The sequence below is a fragment of the Athene cunicularia genome (genome assembly GCF_003259725.1).
Source record: "Athene cunicularia isolate RWA chromosome 3 unlocalized genomic scaffold, athCun1 chr3_part1, whole genome shotgun sequence".
In the NCBI taxonomy this organism is placed as follows: domain Eukaryota; kingdom Metazoa; phylum Chordata; class Aves; order Strigiformes; family Strigidae; genus Athene; species Athene cunicularia.
In genome coordinates, this window is record NW_020799097.1 from 106,269,770 (window position 1) to 106,288,632 (window position 18,863).

The window sequence follows — 18,863 nt, forward strand, 5'->3', positions numbered from 1 at the left end:
TGAGGCATTTGTGTCCAAGTTTTCTGGCTGACAGCACCATAAGCTCAGGCTAAGACCTGTTGAGAATGACATATTGTCCTGTTCTCTGGAAGCTGGTAGAGGATGTCTCTTCTCTCCCCACTGCTGCAATATTAATAGTAGCTTGGCACTTCCAACTTAAACAAGTAGGATGTGTGTATGCCTAAAGGCATGACTAAGAATTTCATACTCTAACATCCAGAAGTAATGAGAAAGAGCCTTCTCTTAGCTATCCTCCTCCAGTCAGTACGTATGAAAGTGTCTTCACGCTTTTAAAATGGAGCTAGAAACTCCTGAGCTACAAGTGATCCTAGTAGCATGGCTTGTACTTCTTTCCATTAGTATTATTAAATGGAAGGATCACAAATACTTACACTACTGCATGTTCTCTGGCAACTGCCTAGTGCTGATCTGTCTTTTCCTGTTCAATTTTCCCATCCTTGTTTAGTAGCCACAGGGCTCTTCTCTCACTGCCTCGGATTGTCTCTATTTCCATAAACAATTCACTACTTAAGAGATTTGTCCTAGAACAAAGAAGTCTGGTGCAAGTGTTTGTGAATTTTTCCCTTCTCCATCCAAGCCCAATGTCCTGGACATAAATTCTTTCCACTGCCAAATTTCTGTGAGTAGGTGCCGGTTTTGGTGGTTGTGGGGTTCTTTTGTTTGTTTGGGGTGTTTTTTAAGGGCTTGAGAGTCTAATGCTGCCCTCTACATTCTTTAAGTGGTTTGCTCATCTTATTTTTTAAAAAAGAGGATGGCTGTACTTGATTTCCAGTGGGAATTTTCTCATTAGGCTGATGTAGCTAATTAAAAGTAACCTCCTAAGTCACTAGTGACTTTGATGGCAGGCTCAGTATTTTAAGTGTGTATCTAAAGTGCAAGGCTGACACGGGGTGGGTATGGGAGGGTAGAATAAATTTCCAGGAATAAATATGAAAGAGTGCCCAGATAAATAGCTGTTATTACTAGTAAAGAGATTCTGGGTTCAAGGTCAACTTCGTAACTTATTAATGACCTGTACCAGGCCGTTCTACTAGGCACTGTGCAAAAGCCAGGCTGGGGTTGGCAGCCCGCCTAGGTTTGAATTTAAAGTTGTTTTCTCTTGAAAAGGAATAATGCAGTCTCCTTGAGTTGCCAGTCCGAAGTGCTCAGTCTATGTTCTTGACTGTTCCCTTGCCCCAAAGTTTGTGTGTGAGGTGGTCCTAAAACCAAATATACACAAAGTCCAGTGGCTAGTTCTCCATTTGACAGTAGCAAAGGAAGTGGAAAAGCAGTGATATAGTTGTGAGATGCACACAGATTTGGAAGGGTTCATGCTGGTTCTGGGTTTGGAGTGGAAAACATGGGTGAAGCACTCCTGAGGAGCTCTGCTGTGGAACAGCTGACAGGCTCCAGGCACCATGGGTGCAGGAACCTTCATTTCTGAGGTCTGCTTGTTGCCACAGCTTGTTTAGATGTGACCTCTATTTCCCTATTTTTCTTTCCCTGATGTAGGTAAACCCCCCCCACACACAAAAAGCTTTGTGATCTTAAGGTGGGGAGGAAATAGTTTGTAGAATTAAAAGGTACCAGCTGTTTTGGGGAAAAATAACTTACTGAAAATTGGCGTATTTCGACATGAACTTGTGCTGGGTTTTATCTCCCTTTCCACCTAGCCTTGGAAGCCTATGTCTGTTTTTTCTCCTCTTGCCCATTTACATAATTCTGCTTTTGACTCTTGTTTTCTTTCTTGTTCATGCCCACTTTTAATAAAGTGTGTAAACAGGCAACAGCAGCTGCTCACATGTTGTTGGGCTGCCTAGTGGTCAGGTAGTGCCCCTGTGGGCTTGACTTCAGTGAGAAGCATGCCAGGAGAAGAGGATGAGGAGTGCCCGTGTTTGGCTCTTGCTCTGATAAGACTCTTTTAAAATTGTCAGGGTTCATTGGCTTCTGAAGGTGACTTTAATCATTAACTAACTCCTTTATCCTGCTGCAGAATGTTTTTGTGTGCAGGTGGTATGAAGGAAGGTAAAGCTTTGACTTGTACTTTCCCTAGCTCCTGTGTGTCTGATGGAGCTTATATGAGGGATTATTTGTCTCATCATTGCTAAGGACACAGTTTTCCTGATGGGATGGTTGATACAGGATTGTAGAGAGCAAGAGCTCTGTTAGATGGCTCCCAGCACTCTGCTCTCCAGAGCCAGCTTTTCAAGTGGGAAATCCTTCTACCCTGGAGAGCTCTACCTATTCAGTTTCTCAGACTCCTTACATTCAGGATCCAGAGCAAAATGTACTGAGGATTGCTGTGTGATGCAGATGGTGACTTCTGGGCCCCTACTGCTTCTCTGCATTTTGCTCTTGAGAGCAGGATAGTTGTCCTGTGTACTCCCTCCTGGTGTGTTTATTCCTCTTTTTTTCATGTGCATTCTTTACTTAGGACAGGGATTTGTACAGATAGATGTCTCACATGCAGTGCTATCTTGTTCTCCCACACAACAGGTAAAGGAAAGAGAGAGGGGTCTGGAGGACAGGGCCTGAAACCTCTGTGCACTGCCAGTGGAGAGTTTGGCAGTGTCACTTCTCTAGGGAAAGCTTTGTAAGCCAGCTAGCTGTTTGCAGGGTCTGAAGGGTGCCTGTCAGATCAATAACATGCTTAGCACCTCAAGAAAGTGGTACCAAGTTGTGTGAGCTACCAGAATTTAGGCAGCAGCTAGTTAAGTCTGACTTCTTTTTCCTGTCCTTTGGCCGGTCTAAGCTCCCTCTGTATACCTTCTTGAGAGCGAGATGATCTCTTGCAGTGGTGTATATGACACACCAGTAATTTCCATCTGCCTGAGATCTTCAGGGCTGTTACAGCTGCTGTGCCTTTTTGGGCCCTGCTTGTTGTATATAGGGGCTTCAGCTGTTCTGTGCTTAGTACCCTCTTGTCTGAAGTGTTGGAAAAAAAAAAAGTAGCTCCAAGATGAGCATACTAGCTGTGGACCCTGCAGCCTGGCTGTAAGACTTGACCTTCCTCCTGCTTGGCTCTGCATCACTAGAAGCAGATCTGCAGCCCCAAGAGAAGTGGTTGGCGGGTGCCTGCCTGCCCTTTCTGTCCCTGCTCTACTGGGCATTGCACTGGAGAATGTTTTGGGTTGCATCTCCCAAAGGGACCACAAAATGGAATCAGGGTCTCCTTCCCTCTCCCTTAAAAAAACCAAAATAACAAACAATCAAAGCGATCAAGCAAAAACCAACAAAAAACCTGGAGGGGAAGTGCTTCTTATGCCCCATAAAACCCCCATTGCATACTCAGAACTGTGGCACTGGCATGTAGATGGCTGCAATGACCACTTAGTGAGCCTGTCCGACATCAGGCTTTATCTGTACTTGGGGACAAAAATGTGTGAGTGTGTATTTTGGGCCTTGTTCTGTGCAAGCTGTTTGCATGACTGCTGATGGTAGTAAGGACAGAAGGATTTGGCCTCCTCCCTGCATGGTCTCCCACGTGAAGTCAGAACAAGTGACTAGTTATATCGAGAGGTTCTGTCTAAGGGCAGCATTTTTCTCAGTAGCAAGCCACTCGTAAGAACATGGCAAGGAACGCCATGCATGCATGAGGATACAAAGGGGAAAAAGTTTGGCAATCTTGATAACAGGAATTAATTTTTCCTCCGGCACAACTGTCCAAGAAGGGCATGGTATCACAGATGAGTGTGCCTTCTGGGCTGCTTCTGTGAGGACTATCTGCAGCTGCCTTGGATTTAATTGACCCTCATCATGGATTTGCAACCTGCTGCTTTTTTGAAATGCTGTATGCGGCCATGGTGTCTTGGGGTTATGCTATTTGATTTGATTAGAAAAGAAAGTTGCTGTGGACTTGAAGATGTGAAAGCTGTGCCTGCTTTCTACAGATCTAATGCACACACTGGATGTGCAATTGCACAGCAGCATGTGTGCATATGAACATATGTGTTTTGGGCAAGAATTATTTGGTATGAGAAAAGAGGTTTGGTGTGAATCCCTGCTTCCACATCAAGAAGTGCTAGCATGTTCTCAGTCTGTGCCAGTGTGCTGTCAAGGCTTTTGACAATTCCCCCTCACTGTGGCTCAGCCCTGCTGCTCTTCTGGGGCTATTGCTGTGCTGCAGCCTACAGTGTGGGACTTGAGAGACCTTTATGTAGTGTTCTAGGCTGAGCTAGCTGGTACAGTGAGCTACCAACATCTGCCCAGGATTCTGGACAGTTTGCGTAGCAGCACAGACATTCATAGAGGCTGTTACTTGCTGCTGTTGGCCCTCAAGCCAGCAATGTCAAAGTTGTCATAAGACATGTACAACTTCAGTGAAGGCACTGTGTAGTCCTAGTTTGATTTCTCTGGGGAAGAAAAGTCTCCTGCTGAATGTGGGCTAATATGATGAAGTGAGCTTGCTGTGATGAGGGTGTTCTTTATCCATATGCTTTCTCTCCTTGCCCTCAGGGAAGAAAGCGGTGATGGATTCTAGCCCATTCCTGTCAGAGGCTAATGCAGAAAGGATCGTGAGAACCTTGTGCAAGGTCCGGGGAGCAGCACTGAAGCTGGGACAGATGTTAAGCATTCAAGGTAAGTGGTAATATAGGTCCTCAGCTATCCTCCTTAGTGCTGCTAGGTGAGGCATTTGATTTCTTTTGATACATGTTCAGCTCTCTAGAATCAGTGTCAAGTGAATGTGGAGAGACTAGACTAGTGACTTTCTCATGTGAGAGCACTTATGTTTGATTCATTCAGTCTAATCACAGTATGAAATAACTAGATTTGTGCACTATATACCACCATTTCCCCAATCTCCCTGTTGTGTCAGGCACACAGCTGGAATTGGTTGAAAATAAGGTGACACTGTGAATTTTAATGCATGTGTTAAAAGCAGTTGTTGTGAAGCAGAGCTGTATTTCACTCTACACACAGTTGTCCTGCTAGGAATGAGGACAACAAGAACATGATCCTGTTCTTTGCTCATCAAAAGTGGTCGAGGTTGTATCTGCAGCCCCCTCCCATTATAGCACCCTGTTTGTGGCTTACATGCTTTGTTGATACGGAAGCTTTGCTGGAAAGGCCAGTACAGCTGATAGTATAATCAGGTATAAAACACTGTTTTTTATCTTGAAGAGACTTCAGACTGGTAGTTAATCCATCAGGCTCTGAAGTCAGTGATCACAGGTGAAGGCATGAGTGACATCAGTGTCTGCACTGAACTGTTAGGTTACTCCTGGAAGACAGCAGGTGTGCTGAATTCAAACCTTATCTGGACCTGTCCACTTTGCCTTCCTGCCCAACTTGATAGGGAAGGAAAGAACCAGCCAAAAATAGCTGTTACACTTGTTTGGAAATAGCTTTCAAGATGTCACTGAAACAGAGTCAGTGTCTGAGTGTTTGAAGTACTTGGCTTTCTTGGCTTGTGCTTCTACTTAAATTTTTGTAGGTGTTGACCGATGATCTAGTGTTGTATTAAATAACGTGGGCTAGCCAATAAAGCAAGACCAGCTCCCTGTTCCAGAGAGCCCCAACTGTGGCATTTCATCGTTCTTCACTTGCTAATCACTTGTTTTGGGTGCATGCCAGGCTGATGGCAACATGAACAAAGCTAGGTGGGAGGCAGCAGCTGCTCTGTAAAGGCTGCAACCCATATGCTGCTTTCTCACCCCCTTGAAACTGCCAGGTGCCAAAGACTAATGGTTCACAGTGCAGATCCAGGAGGAGCTCTTGTGCTCCTTGCTTTGTGGCCAGTGTGTGGGGTGAGTGAGCCATGTCAGGGAATCAGCTCAGAAGTTAACTTGTTTGCCATAGGTGGGAATTAATTTAAAATTCTCAGACACTATTGAGTTGCACCTGATATGTGCCTGGTGCCCAGAGCCTGGTCCCAGCTGCTCCAGGCTTGGATGTGAGGGAAGAGGGAATAGCTGTGAAAGGCCATCTCTGAGGAGCAGAAGTGTTCTGTGTCTTGTCACTTGCCTGATGTCTCCTAATGTTACTGAGCTCTGGCCAGCATGTTAAATACTTGCCAATTGACTTCACTTGGGTGTCAAGAACATACAGGACTTCAGCAACCTCAGTGGTGCTGCCCAGCCCTCATTCGACTCCTGTGTTGAGTGCATGCTGCAATGCTTGGCAAGAACATAGGCCCCCGTAACCTTGCTGAGGGACAGTCGTGGTGAAATAATAGACACTTCCAACAGTGTGGAGTATCGGGTTCTTGGGTTGGACAGGCGGGTTTCATGCAGTTTCTGCCACTTCATGGGCTTCTCTGTGGTGTGGTGAGTTTTTGAATTGGCTGCTTCTATTAACAGGGATGTGTACTAATTGAGCACAGGGGCTCTGTGTTGCCTTGTCCAGGTGCAGCTGACCACCTGTGAGCTAAACCATCCAGAAGTTACAAAGCAGTGTCTTTAAAAACCCTGGTGTCTGCTTCTGGGAGTCAGTGGATTTGTTAGGGACCCACATCCCTGAAGGTCATGCACAGAAAGGATGTCAAGGGCCCCAAATCATCCTATGTTCTGGTGTGTGTGCTCTGGAAGATGTTGGAAAGGCAGTTGCATTTGTCAGTTGAGTGGCCTGTCTTGACTCTTGCTTTGTGTTTTCTTCCGGTAAGGTCTCATCAGTTTGCCACAAAGATGTATAAACCTTGTTCATCAGCGTGTTGTAAGCCTTGTTTTGTCAGAGTTGCCTCTGCAGCATGACTGATTTTTAACGTTGCTGCTGAGTTTCTGTACAGTCAATCTGGACTTGCAGGTTTCTTGGCTATTTGACATTGCTCTCATGAACAAAGTAGTAGTGGTCAAGCAGCCTCAGTTAAAAATCCCTTCTCAGACTAAAGGTTGAAATACCTTGTGAGTGTTTTGGATGTCAGCAATAAGCAAAATAACAGAAGTTGATCTTAAATGGCTGTGGCAGACCCTGATAAATTGAAACAAATGGCTTCTTAGGAGCAGGAGTCATTTTTAGTGACGTGCCTTCTCTTTCTGCATAGTCATCCTAGGAGGTGCAGGTTGTTATGCTTACAGCATGGTGGCCAATACTTTCACATACTCCTGAGAACAGTTTTTGTAATGTTCAGAGGCTTGGCAGTGATACACCACTGACAACAGAGCAGAAGTTTCTTTCAGGATTTGGAATGGACATGCAGATGCAATGTCTAGTTGTCTTGCAGGGTTATAGCATCAGAACAGGAGTATTACTTGCCTGATAATCTCTGACATGCAGTGACAGAATGGGAGCTTCTCTTAATTCCACAGTGGGGTTTTGTTAGTACTTTTAAATGCTGCTCATGGCTTTGGCGGGAATTTCTAAACAATGCTGTGAGTGTTAATGTCATGTCTCTGCATTATGTATCTTTTTCTTGCCATTCCTTTTCATCCTGTTTCCCAGGACAGTACTCTTAAGGTAGCTGTGTGTTTCTTGTTTCCTGGGATAGATTTTGGCTGTAAATGCTTCTGTACATGCAGATAAATGATAGATTTTTATTTGAATGTCACAAGTGCATGTGCAGGTTGAGTTCTCAAGATTAAGGCTGGTAGCCTGTACTTTTTCAGTGTCTGGAGAGCAGCAGATAAATCTAATTCCTCCATAATCCTTTATGGAATGATAAGTTTGCTAGAACTTGTGGCTTTTCTCTGAGCTGTTATCAAAGCCTTTGCTCAAAGGAGAGGACTAATCTTTCAAGATGCCTCTACCCCCTCCTCTTATGAGTGTAAATATTTGCTTGCTAAATCCTTCTGATTCTTAAAATAACTTTTGGCTCAGCTCTGTTTTCTTCTGCCCACTTGTAGTTGATTTGCATTTGGGTAGTTGTTTACCTCAAGATGCTGAATCTTGATTTCTGAGTTCAATACTCTACTCCCTGACACAGTGTCCTCTCCTAGACCTGAATGCTGTACTGCTGTCAGCAAGAAGATAGGCTAGTGGATGACAGAGCTAGTGTGTGTGGAGTGCTCTGCTCTTGGGTTTGTGCAACCTGCCATCACACCAAAAGCCTCCATGCTGTGCAGAGCTGCCCGCTGCTCTTGGCAGTGCTGCAGGACAAAGCCAGGGAGCACTATGCTTTCTAGTGTATTCAATCTTTGTCTTTCCCTTGGTAATTGGGAGGGGGTGCACAGAAACTTTCTTCTGCTGCAGGAAGAAGTTTAGGTGATATTTGGGTAATGTGCAGGCTTTCTGCAAAAGTGAAAAGGAAGTACTAGCTTTTTCTCTTTATTTTGCTACTTGGGCACAGGACTTCTGTTTGTCTCATTTCTAAAGGTGTGGTGCATTAGGAGGTGTGCCTCAGGTGCTACTTCTGGGTATGGAGAGTTTCTGAACTAGAATTATTTCCAAAACCTTCACTGGGGTGTGCTTGGGGGCAGGACAACCTGGCTTGTCTGAATGCAGGTGCATGTTTCTTTGTGTGCTGAAGATCTGGAGAATGCAGTGCCTGCACTGACTGCTGTGTGCTTTTCCATTGGCAGATGATGCCTTCATCAACCCTCATCTCCAGAGGATTTTTGAGCGTGTCCGTCAGAGTGCTGACTTCATGCCAATAAAGCAGATGATGGTGAGGAATATTCCTTCCTGCTTATCAGGGGAGGAGGGATAATAAGAGAATAAATTTCACCTGTGACATACCCCAGTAAGGGAGGTGGATGGGGATTTTTAAGAGTATTCTTTCAATAAATGTTGCGCATTTTCAATTGTGGGTAACATCTGGTTCCTGATCTCAATTATGTGCTGCCTTTTCTCTCCAAAATGCTGAAGGTCAGCAACAGACAGAGGGGGAAAAACGTGGGGTTTTTGTCCCGATACTGTGCTGATGGAACAGGATGTTGCATACAAATATGACTATAGGGTCTTGTTGAATGTTGCCTCTTCTGTTTCCTGTTTCTCACCTTTCTTATGGATGTTAATTTAGTGTCTAAAAGTGTCTTACATCCCACTTTAAGGCTTGTAAGTCTGTTTCTAATCTGATGGAAAATAAACAGCAAGTTTGTCCTTACTTTTTTGGCTAAATCTAACCCACTATCAAGAAAAGCCAGAACGAAGCAAACAAAGTTTGCTTTCCCCAGCGTACATGTTCTTTCTTTTTCTCTACTTCCCTCTGTAAATTAAGATGTGAAGGGTGCTGCAGAAGAAATTGCCAGCACTACTTATCTTCTGAAAGACATTGAGCAGAGCCAGAACTTAAATATGGCAGTCTGGCAATGTAGCAAAAAAGCTGTTAAAGCAGGCTGTGATGTTTAATTGTCAATATTGCCTTAAAGAGAGTCACTCTTGCATGTGTGGATTGCTTCTGTTCAGCTTGGCAGCATGATGGAAGAGGAGAGATATCTAGCTCCTTGCTCATTTTCTGGAAGATAATGTGGCACCAAAAAGGGAACTTTTGTATTGCTAAGGCAGTGGTGTTTGTGCTCAAGATCTCTGTCCTTTAGGCTAGAGCAACAAAGCCTCACACAGATCTGATCAGCATCTGTTTTGCACTGGGGGAGGACTGCTGGCTGGACCATTCCTTGCAATGGTGTGCAGTGATGAGGGAGGGAGGACAAATCTAGAAAGCAGGATATAGGTACTCAGAACTACTGTAGGGTGTGTGAGTCACCTTAGAGGATCATAATTTCCAATAGCGAAAATCTTAAATCTTTGCTTCTCATACCCTGATGTTTTCTTTTTATTTGTAGAAAACTCTGAACAATGATCTTGGCCCCAACTGGAGGGATAAACTGGAGTCCTTTGAAGAACGCCCCTTTGCTGCTGCTTCAATTGGTCAGGTTCACCTGGCACGCTTGAAAAATGGGAAAGAAGTTGCCATGAAAATCCAGGTGGGCTTTAGAGACCATCCTTGTCTCTTGTCTCTGCCCCATAGAAAGGCAGGGGAGCTGCATAAATATGTTTACTGCTAGAGAAAGAAGAAATATTTTAATGCAAGTGAAAATTTGAGTCCAGCAGTATCTTGCCTGGTGCAAGCAGAAGGGAGGGACAGAAAAGGTTCTGCAGCCTGAGACAGTCTCTGACTCCAGATGAGCGGAAGATGTCTCATAAGTAATTGCTGCAGCATGGGGATAATGGTGGCAAGGGCTTGTAGATTTAGGGCTGTGTGTGAGTGTCCTATCTGCTTCATAGATCAGTCCCCTCTCTGAAATTAACACATGCCCCTTTCTGGCCACAGCCCAAAGTTTAAAGAAGTTTTAAGTGAAAAGCAGACATAGACTGTTGAGCGGTGGCAGTCTGACAATGCAGGAAGGTATTCACCAACTCAAATTAAAGCTGTCAGCAAGTTCAAGCAGGTATTTCTAACAGAATTGAGTTCTGGAGCTAAAACCCCTTGTATAACATGTTTTTTAATCCAAAGGAGCGACATCCCTTGCTGACTGAGCAAACTTGGTCATCTGGTTGGTGTTTTTTATAAAGCGGGGAGACCTAAGAAACAGTACTGATGGGTACTGTGTGTCGTCATCTCAAGCCATTTGTGTCCAAAAAGTTAGGCCAAGGTAAAAGCAATGGAAAGTTAACCCTGTGGCATCATAACATATCCTATTCCACAGCAATATAGGCTGGTTCCCTTCTCAACAGACAAGGTGAGAAGGCCCTGTTTGCCAGGACTGGGCTGGGGCCTCACCGCTGGCCCTACTGCTGTGGATGAAACACTCTGGGGCTGTCAGTGGCATGTGCTTTCAGCAGTGGTAGGGAAATGACTGCCATCTCTGTGAGATTTGTGTGTCAGAACCTTTTACGTGTGGAAGAGTCCCTGTCGGAGGACGTGAACAGGCCATTCTGGTTGCAAGGAGCTGCATCTTAGCCTGTGTCTCTTTTCCCCATTTTAGATGCTGGCTTTAAATAAGCTTTTAGGAGGGGTGTGTGGCTCAGGTATGCCCTGGTTCATTGCCAGGCTGTGTTCTGGGGCTCAGTGGATATTCAGCTGGAAGGTGTCTTTATCTTAATCTGTGCAACCAAGTCATCTAGTCTCAACACTGCCCTCTCTTTCTACCCCACAGTATCCCGGAGTTGCCCAGAGCATCAACAGTGATGTTAACAACCTGATGACTGTCCTGAGCATGAGCAATATTCTTCCTGAAGGTAAAAATATGGAGAGCCTTGGCAGGCCCTGTGTTCCTGCTGGCACACGTTGAGTTCTGCCAACCGTTTCAAGCAGCGCATTGCATACTTCTCTCCATAAACTGGAGGGAGGAAACGGCCTAAAGGAAACAGTGAAAAGGACTTTAGAATTGCCAAGTCTGCCCGGGAGCAGATCTTCTGCAGGAAGCAGAAGAGGTAGTAGATGTGGGCAGTGGGTGCAGGGCCAACTTGGGGAGGCATGCTCTGCTCCCCACTCCTGCTGCGGACCTGCCACTGCCTTCGGGCATATGCCAGCAGAGCACTGGTTCTACCCACTCAGTGAGGTGGGAAGTGCACCTGTGCCGGTTCTTCCTGGCCATGAGTAATATGCCCTTGTCCTGTAGCTCTTTATAGTGAAGGACCTATGGGACTATTGGCAGAGTATAAAGTGTTTGGGTATACTCACTTTTGATGGCTTTCTAGGCATGAAGTGTGGGCAGGTTAGGTAGTCTTGCTTTGTCCTTGTTATTTTCTGGTGCATTTAGCAGAACGCATTCTCAGTGTATCCTGTAGTCCTCCATGTCTGCCATTCTCTGCTCTTTTCAGTCATTCTCTGTTCTTCCCAGTCAGAGTTGTGGAGAGGTGGAGAACTGTTAAGATGCGGAGCTTGCCTAATATCCTAGCACACAGATAAGTCCCTTTTCCTACAGGGAATACAGGACTTACTACTTTTTTCCCCCGATATCTGCCTGCAGCATCTGTAAATCTTAGTGGGACTGTACAAATATGGCTTTAAAATCAGGCTGGGTGCTGACCAAACCCGGGACCGTTCTCTGTGGTGGCTGGGCAAGGCCCTGCAGAGGCTGCTGCAGTCCTGGCCGTGTCTGACCCAAGGAGTAGATTGGTTTTACAGCTCCAAGACTGAGAAGACCAGACTTGGCAACTCAAGCCCTGGCTGCATGCTACTGCAGTTCGCTGTCTTAGTCATGCTGGCTGTTTCTGCCTGGCAGTGCCTGCTCCCAATTGTAGGCAGATACGGTTTGGAGCCTTTTTTGCTGCTTTTGCCCAGGCTGGTGTTTGGTGCTTCCACTGCTTGGTGTGTGTCTCTGCACAGCCATGCCAATACCAGGAGCTGACAGCTTGGGCTTTGGGGTGGGAGCCGGAGGAGGATGGAACCCTACTGTACAAGAGCAGTGTGGATCTACCTTGCTTTAGGAGTAGCTGCATAGCCTTGGCCTGGAAATACCCACAGCACCTGTATCTAGTTGGAAATACACTTTGGGACTCTGAGCTGAAGAGACAAGAGGCCTCAGCTGGCTGGATAGCAAGTTGCTCCTCAGCTGCAGCTCTGGGAAGCTTAGCCTGAGAGGCTCCTTTTTTTCTAAGCCTACTTTCTTTTCTGCTGTTTGACTTTCAGGTTTATTCCCTGAGCATTTGATTGAAGTCCTGAGCAGAGAGCTGGCCCTGGAGTGTGACTACCAGAGAGAAGCTGCCTGTGCAAGGAAATTCCAGTATGTTCACACCACTGCTTCAATTCCACCTGTGTGTGTGTGTGTGTGTGTGTGTGGCTGCTATCCTCTCTCCTTTTAGTGTGAATCTGTTTTATCCCATGGGAAGGCACTGCACTAACTCTTGAGGCCAGGTTGCCGTGCTGTTCTGTGTACTCCTATGGCAGCCTGTTGTAAGCTGCTCCTATCCTTTGGTCTAGGAGGTTTTTCAGTTCAGACCTCTTACAGCATTTAGCACCACCAGCACTGCCTGCTCCCTTGTTTTGCCTTGGCAGTGGGGACTGTTTTTACATAAAAGCAGGATGAGGGATAGCTGCTGGAGGCTGGATGTCCCTCTGCAGAACTGCCCCTGTGGCATTTCTCCCCTTGGAAAAGTCCTATTGCTTCCATGTGTGTAGTCTGGCCCTGAAGTGGGGTGAGCAAAGGAGCCCAGTGCCCTTTGATGTACCAACATGGAGCCCTCCTAATGTCTCTGCTCTGGCAGGAGATGTGACCACAGGAGCCGGCAGCAGCTGTACGTCACTGGCATGGTTTCTGGTGACCTGATCCCTACTGTAACTGCTGAGGAAAACTGCTCCTGGCAGCCACAGCCAGTGTGTGGGGAGAAGGGGTGTGAAGGGTCTGTGTGCTGTGCAAAGTGCTGCAGAGGGTTCCTAACCTTTTCCTCTCCTTTCTCCATCCCCTAGGGAGCTGCTGAAAGACCACCCCTTCTTTTACGTACCAAGAGTAGTGGATGAGCTGTGCAGCAAGCATGTCCTGACCACAGAGCTGGTGTCTGGCTTTCCCTTGGATCAAGCTGTAGGGCTGAGCCAGGAGATTCGAAATGAGGTACTGTGGGGTGGTGGTCTCCCCTTGCTCAGTGCAGTGTGCTCGGCCTGCCTGGTGACTGGCAGACCAGGGGATGCTTTGTGCAAGGGCAAACCCTGAGCAGTGCAAAGCAGGGCTTGAGTTGGAGACTGCCTGGATCCTCTTGGAAGAATTCTGTGTCATGAATTTGGCAGTGATGTTGCAGTCTCTCCAGGCTGGTGTAAGGCCTTGCAGGAGCCAGCATTCAGCAGGGAGGGGGTGAATGGCAAGGGTGGCTGAAGGGGAGGTAGCCCAGCTGTGTAACTCCTAGATGCCCTGTTTCTGATGACCTTATGTCTGGGGGGATTGTCAGCTAGGAGAGAGGGATCTTGTTTTGCAGCTGCTCTTTTGGGCAGGAGTGCAGAATCATCTCAGTGCAAGTGGTTCAGTGTCACCTCCTGTGGGACTGACCTGTGCTGCACAGGGCTGCTGGAAAAGTACGTCTCGATAAACAGGAGGAGGGATGTGGAGATGGGTAGGCGTTGGTGCTGAATATAGCAAGGGATTGGAGTGTTGTGGTGGGACAAGCAGCTGCTCTAGTAGCAGAAATAACTGTCCTGGTATTTGGATTTTTTTTTTTTTTTTGTCGTGGTGCGAGCTGTCAGCTGTTAGCAGGTCACTGGGGAAGAGGGCAGAGTATGTTCCTCTAGATAAACAGATCTGTGTCACAGTGGGCTTGAAGCTATGCCAGAACTGACTGCTTGTGACCCCTGCACTGTCTGGTCTTAGGGCTTGTCCCCTCTGATGAGCTGTTGTATCATCAGGGCTGTTTGAAAAGGCTGTGAGGTGGGGTGTTGCTGCAGGAGCCCTTCTTTCCTATAAGCAACTGGCCTGACTGACCCACAGCCTTCTGACCCAAATGGCAGTGTTGTGTAGCAGGGCCTGGCTTGCATTTGGTGCTCTCCTCCCTCCCTCTTGGAATATGATGTTTTCACTTGGCTTTGCAGAAGCTGAAGAGGGGCAGGATGAGGTTGGTAGTTCTGCTGAATAGGCTTCAGCTTAAATATCCTCATAGGAAAGCTCTGCTGTAGTATGTAATTCAGTAGGGAAGCTCTTCAGGGCCTTCTTCCCCCATGCCTGTCAGTCCCAAGGTGTGGGTCTGCTGCTCCTCCCTCAAGCTGGGTCAGTACTGAGCCCAGCAGAAGACTTGGCTGAGCAGTACATGGTGGGAGTGTTTATCTAGTGAAGACCTCTTTCAATAATGGTTTGGTCCTAGCTCTGTATATTGTTTGGCAACTTTAGAGGAATAGATTCTCCTCTTCATTTTCTTTGGGCCTTTAACTTAAAATGCCCTGAAATTGCATCTCATTTCCCCTGAACTGCACTGGCTTCATTTTGGCCAGGGTCCTGCAGGACTTCCCACCAGGGGTAGGCTATAGTGCTCTGCTGTCTTCCGCCACTTCTGCTTCTGGATCCCTCTTTGCACTGTGAAGATGTTCCTTTGCTCTTGGAGCAACAACTTAGTGCATAGTTAAAATTGGGAAGGTAAAAAACAGGACCAGGACAAAAGTGACACATGCAGTTGGATGATCCCTGGAGCCTATTCTCAGCTGCCAGATACAGGGTAGCTGCCTCTCTGGAGGCACATCCAGGGGGCTGATATGAACTACAGCTCAGGCTGATGTAAAACTTGCATGGCACTTGTGCTGTCTGCTAAGGATGTCCCATGGCTGGTGTGGGCTGGGAGTTGCTGAGAGGTGCTCCCTCAACTCTTTAGAAGTTTTGCTGCATGGAGCAGGTCATTCTTACCAGTGTGGTGATGTGTTCTGTGTTTGCTAATGCCCATTGTAAATTACATGTGTGAGTAGGGCTTGCTGTCCTCCTGACTTGTTTCTTTTTCCGTTTGCTCTTCAAGATCTGTCACAACATCCTGGTCCTGTGTCTGAGGGAGCTGTTTGAGTTCAGGTACATGCAGACTGATCCAAACTGGTCAAACTTCTTCTATGACCCACAGTTGCACAAGGTAAGCCCATTCAGCTGCTTTTCTGCCTGTACAAGAGCTGGTTCCCCACATCCAGAGTTTAATGAGCCCTTACTGAGATTCCTTCAGATTCCTGTCTTTGAGCCTTGGGCAGGCAGGACAGTGAAACTGGTCTGGGTATGAGAGCAGGGCTCCTGTAACCCTGGCTGGCTGCTTGTCTTTGGCCTTAGTTCCAGTCACAGCTAGTTCCTGAGCCTTGGGGGCTGTCTTGAAGCTGGTCACTGGGAAGTTGCAGCTGGCAGTGCTCTACGAGGGCACACCTGAGCCAAGGACTCTTTAGCTGAATGCTCTGGTCTTATGCTATGCTGAAGATAAGGGGAGCAATTGCAAATGTCCTGCTTGTTGGTTTGGCTGCTTGCTTGTGCCCTGCAGGTCAGATGGAATTGCTTGTTCATCCCTGAGGTCTGTGGTGGAAAGTGCTGGGAAAAGGTTCTCTGCTGCTCTTTCTGCACCCAGAAAGCCTGAGAGAAGCATCATCAGCTAAGTGGGTGCAACTGTGAGCATAGGCCATACCTCTTTTGCCATGGACTAGTGCAAATGTTTGTGCTGCTGTCAGGGAATAAAGGAGTTACGGGGAAGCTGAGCTGCAGTGGAAAGTCTCTCCAGTCAGCTGAGCTTCCTGAAGATGTCAGGGGTTGTCTTAAGGTCAGGCTTTACTTGAGTGGTTGAGAGTGCAATACAGATGGGTTTGTCCATTTCCAGGTGGCCCTGCTGGACTTTGGAGCAACACGAGGGTTCGATGAGAAGTTCACAGATGTCTACATAGAGGTGAGGACTCGTGCTGTGTCCTGGAGCGCTGTGCTGGGGGGCTTAAGAGTATTTGCAAAATTTGTGCTTCTCTTAGCTGTATCACTTTGTACTTGAATCCACTTTGGGTGTAGAGGGAAGCAGGGCTGGAGGCAAGAGAGATCTCTGTTCCTGTTTCATTCCCTTACCATAGCCTTCCCCATGTCTACTGCAAGCCTCTGGTGATCTGAGTTTGGATGTTTAAATTGTGTGACAAACGCAGAGAACTAATGTTGCTTACTGTGAGACTTGGGCTGCAGAGCCCATTGGAGCACTTGGAGTTCAGTGATTCTGATGTGAGGGTATGCAGGAATTGCTTGTCCTGGTCACTGTCTCTAGCTTCCTTACAGACTGATAAATGTGTGTGAAGTCTTATGTGCTTCCTGCATGATCACTGTGTTCTGCACTCGATAAATCGAGCTGCAGGTGCCAGCAAATGTCACCTAAAGCTGCTCACAGTTGGCTCTACTGTTCTGTTGGGGGAGGGCTGATTGATTTGTGAAGCTTTTTTGATGTCCCTTACATTCTCTGGGCTATGTGTAGCCCTACTGGGAAGAGCTTTGGAGAGCTGCAGCTGTATCTTTTTGTCAGTAGCTCTTAAACTGGCCAACATGAAGATGAGGGCAGAGGCAAGGAAGCAAGTGGGCAGCATGTGTACCTGTAGCCTACGTAGTAGTCCTGTGCTCAAAACGCTTTTCAGTCATCCCCAAGCTCTCCTCAAAGTGTTCCTCCTATTCAGGTAATCAAGGCAGCTGCTGACATGGACAGAGAGAGAGTACTGAAGAAGTCCATTGAAATGAAATTCCTCACTGGCTATGAAGTCAAGGTATGGAGCAGAAGGGTCTGCTTTTAGTGCTGGTCACTGATAAGTTTGTTGTGGGTCTGTGGATTTCCAAGATTTCTTGATGTGGTAAAAGCCAGTGTCAGTCTGAAAGCCCTGATGATGAGGGAGGAGGGGAAAAAAAAGGTTGTGGCTTTTGTTCTCTTGCTTCCTTTTGGGAGTGGTAATGATGATACAGCTAGCCCCCCCCACTGCTGTCCTTCCTGCTCTCCCCCAGCAAGACCATGCAGGTGGTGATGAGTGCTGAAATTTCATGACTGGACAGATGATCTTCTGGAAGGTTTAGTTGCCCAAAACTGTATTAACTAAATATTAATCTGGGGGCTGGAAGTTACTTTATTGTGGGTATGGCTAGGTATTTCTTCTGAGCTGCTGCTGCTGGCACATTTCTCCTTTTCCTCCTTGGTGATTAAAATGGCCAGTTATTTATGCCTCTTTCCTTTTGGGCAGGAAATGGAAGATGCCCACTTAAATGCTGTCCTCATCCTGGGAGAGGCTTTTGCATCTGAGGAACCTTTTGATTTCGGCAACCAAAGCACCACTGAAAAGATCCATGGTTTAATCCCAGTCATGCTGAAGCATCGGCTTATCCCTCCACCAGAGGAGACCTACTCTCTTCATCGGAAGATGGGGGGTTCTTTCCTTATCTGCACCAAACTGAAGGCCAAAATTCCCTGCAAAAACATGTTCCAAGAGGCATATAGCAAATATTGGGGCAGTAGAGGCAAGAAGCCAGAGGAGTAGTAAGAATGAACTAACATGTCTTGTTCTGAGGGCACAGTTCGTCTGAGCCTTGCAGAGAGCGTTCTAGTCTCCCATGTGTTGCACCCCAGCTCTCCATCCTCTTGAGATGCAGCAGCCTGTGCCCTGGAAGCCACGTGTGCGTTTCACAAGGACAAAGCTGTTATTTTGTGCTGTGTCTGTCTTACACTGACTGCCAGTACAGTCTGCAGCTTGCAGGAAACTATCTTCTTGAGTGCTTCTGTACTGTTTCAAGGCACCAGCTGACTACCTTGAATGCATTTTTAACACTGTGATGACAGCTGCATATTGATTGGGTTTTATAATGAGTAGGGGAAGGAGGACAAGAGCAGAATTTATTACTGAAACCTGTTTGTAACTCTCAAAAAATTGTTTTTTAAAAACCTTCCCTCATTCATGCCAAGGTGGAATTTGAGTAGTTTTCATACTGTGAATTATAGAATAAAATACCAAGGTGTATGTACCCTACCGCAGACACATTCACCACCTCCCCCCATTTTTGTAAGTCACATGGTGGCAGTCTAAGAACCCTCCTGGATTTTCCTAACATTGATTTAATGGAAGCAGGGGGTGTGTGTATGTACATAGGATGAAGTTTTATGCTTTCTGCCTCTCTTTGGCTTGCAAGCTGAACATAGGAAATATTTTAAAAATCTGAGAATTGAGTGCCAATCTCTTAAATACACATGTACACTCACACAACCCATCTTAGTTCTGGGAGTCAAATATGTAATCAACAGCTATTTCTGAGCACAAATAGTGGGACTCTTCACTGTCTGGTAGGTATCAGCTTTCCTGAGGGTGAGTTAGGTAAGCCTCAGCTCTGACAGCAATTGCTTGCTGGACTCCTAACCAAGAACCTAGTGTGTGTGTCTGTTTTCCTGTAACGCAGAACTTAGGGCAAGGCAGACAAACACATAATGTCTCTCATGAGCATTTCAAGCTTTTGCTGAAATGTCACACATGTAAAACCAGATGCACAGTTTTAAACTATTGGAGTCAAGCTAGGAAATTTACTTTCTTAGACTTTTTGTACAAAGCCTGTACCTGTACAATTTCATGATTTAAATAAAAAAGAGCTTGTGCAGTGGGCCTTCTGCCTGCAGTT

At 46.5% G+C, this 18,863-nt stretch overlaps 1 protein-coding gene across 1 annotated transcript in view; it reads left to right on the forward strand.

The window, feature by feature from the left end:
- Window positions 1–18,863, forward strand: part of COQ8A (coenzyme Q8A) — a 34,094-nt gene extending 15,231 nt beyond the window's left edge. Inside the window, exons 5-14 of the mRNA XM_026845706.1 lie at window positions 4,456–4,578; window positions 8,454–8,539; window positions 9,657–9,797; window positions 10,971–11,052; window positions 12,449–12,542; window positions 13,226–13,367; window positions 15,241–15,348; window positions 16,069–16,134; window positions 16,892–16,978; window positions 17,444–18,863. Coding sequence (XP_026701507.1) covers window positions 4,456–4,578; window positions 8,454–8,539; window positions 9,657–9,797; window positions 10,971–11,052; window positions 12,449–12,542; window positions 13,226–13,367; window positions 15,241–15,348; window positions 16,069–16,134; window positions 16,892–16,978; window positions 17,444–17,737 — 1,223 coding nt within the window. The 3' untranslated portion in view covers window positions 17,738–18,863. The remainder of the gene's footprint in view (window positions 1–4,455; window positions 4,579–8,453; window positions 8,540–9,656; window positions 9,798–10,970; window positions 11,053–12,448; window positions 12,543–13,225; window positions 13,368–15,240; window positions 15,349–16,068; window positions 16,135–16,891; window positions 16,979–17,443) is intronic.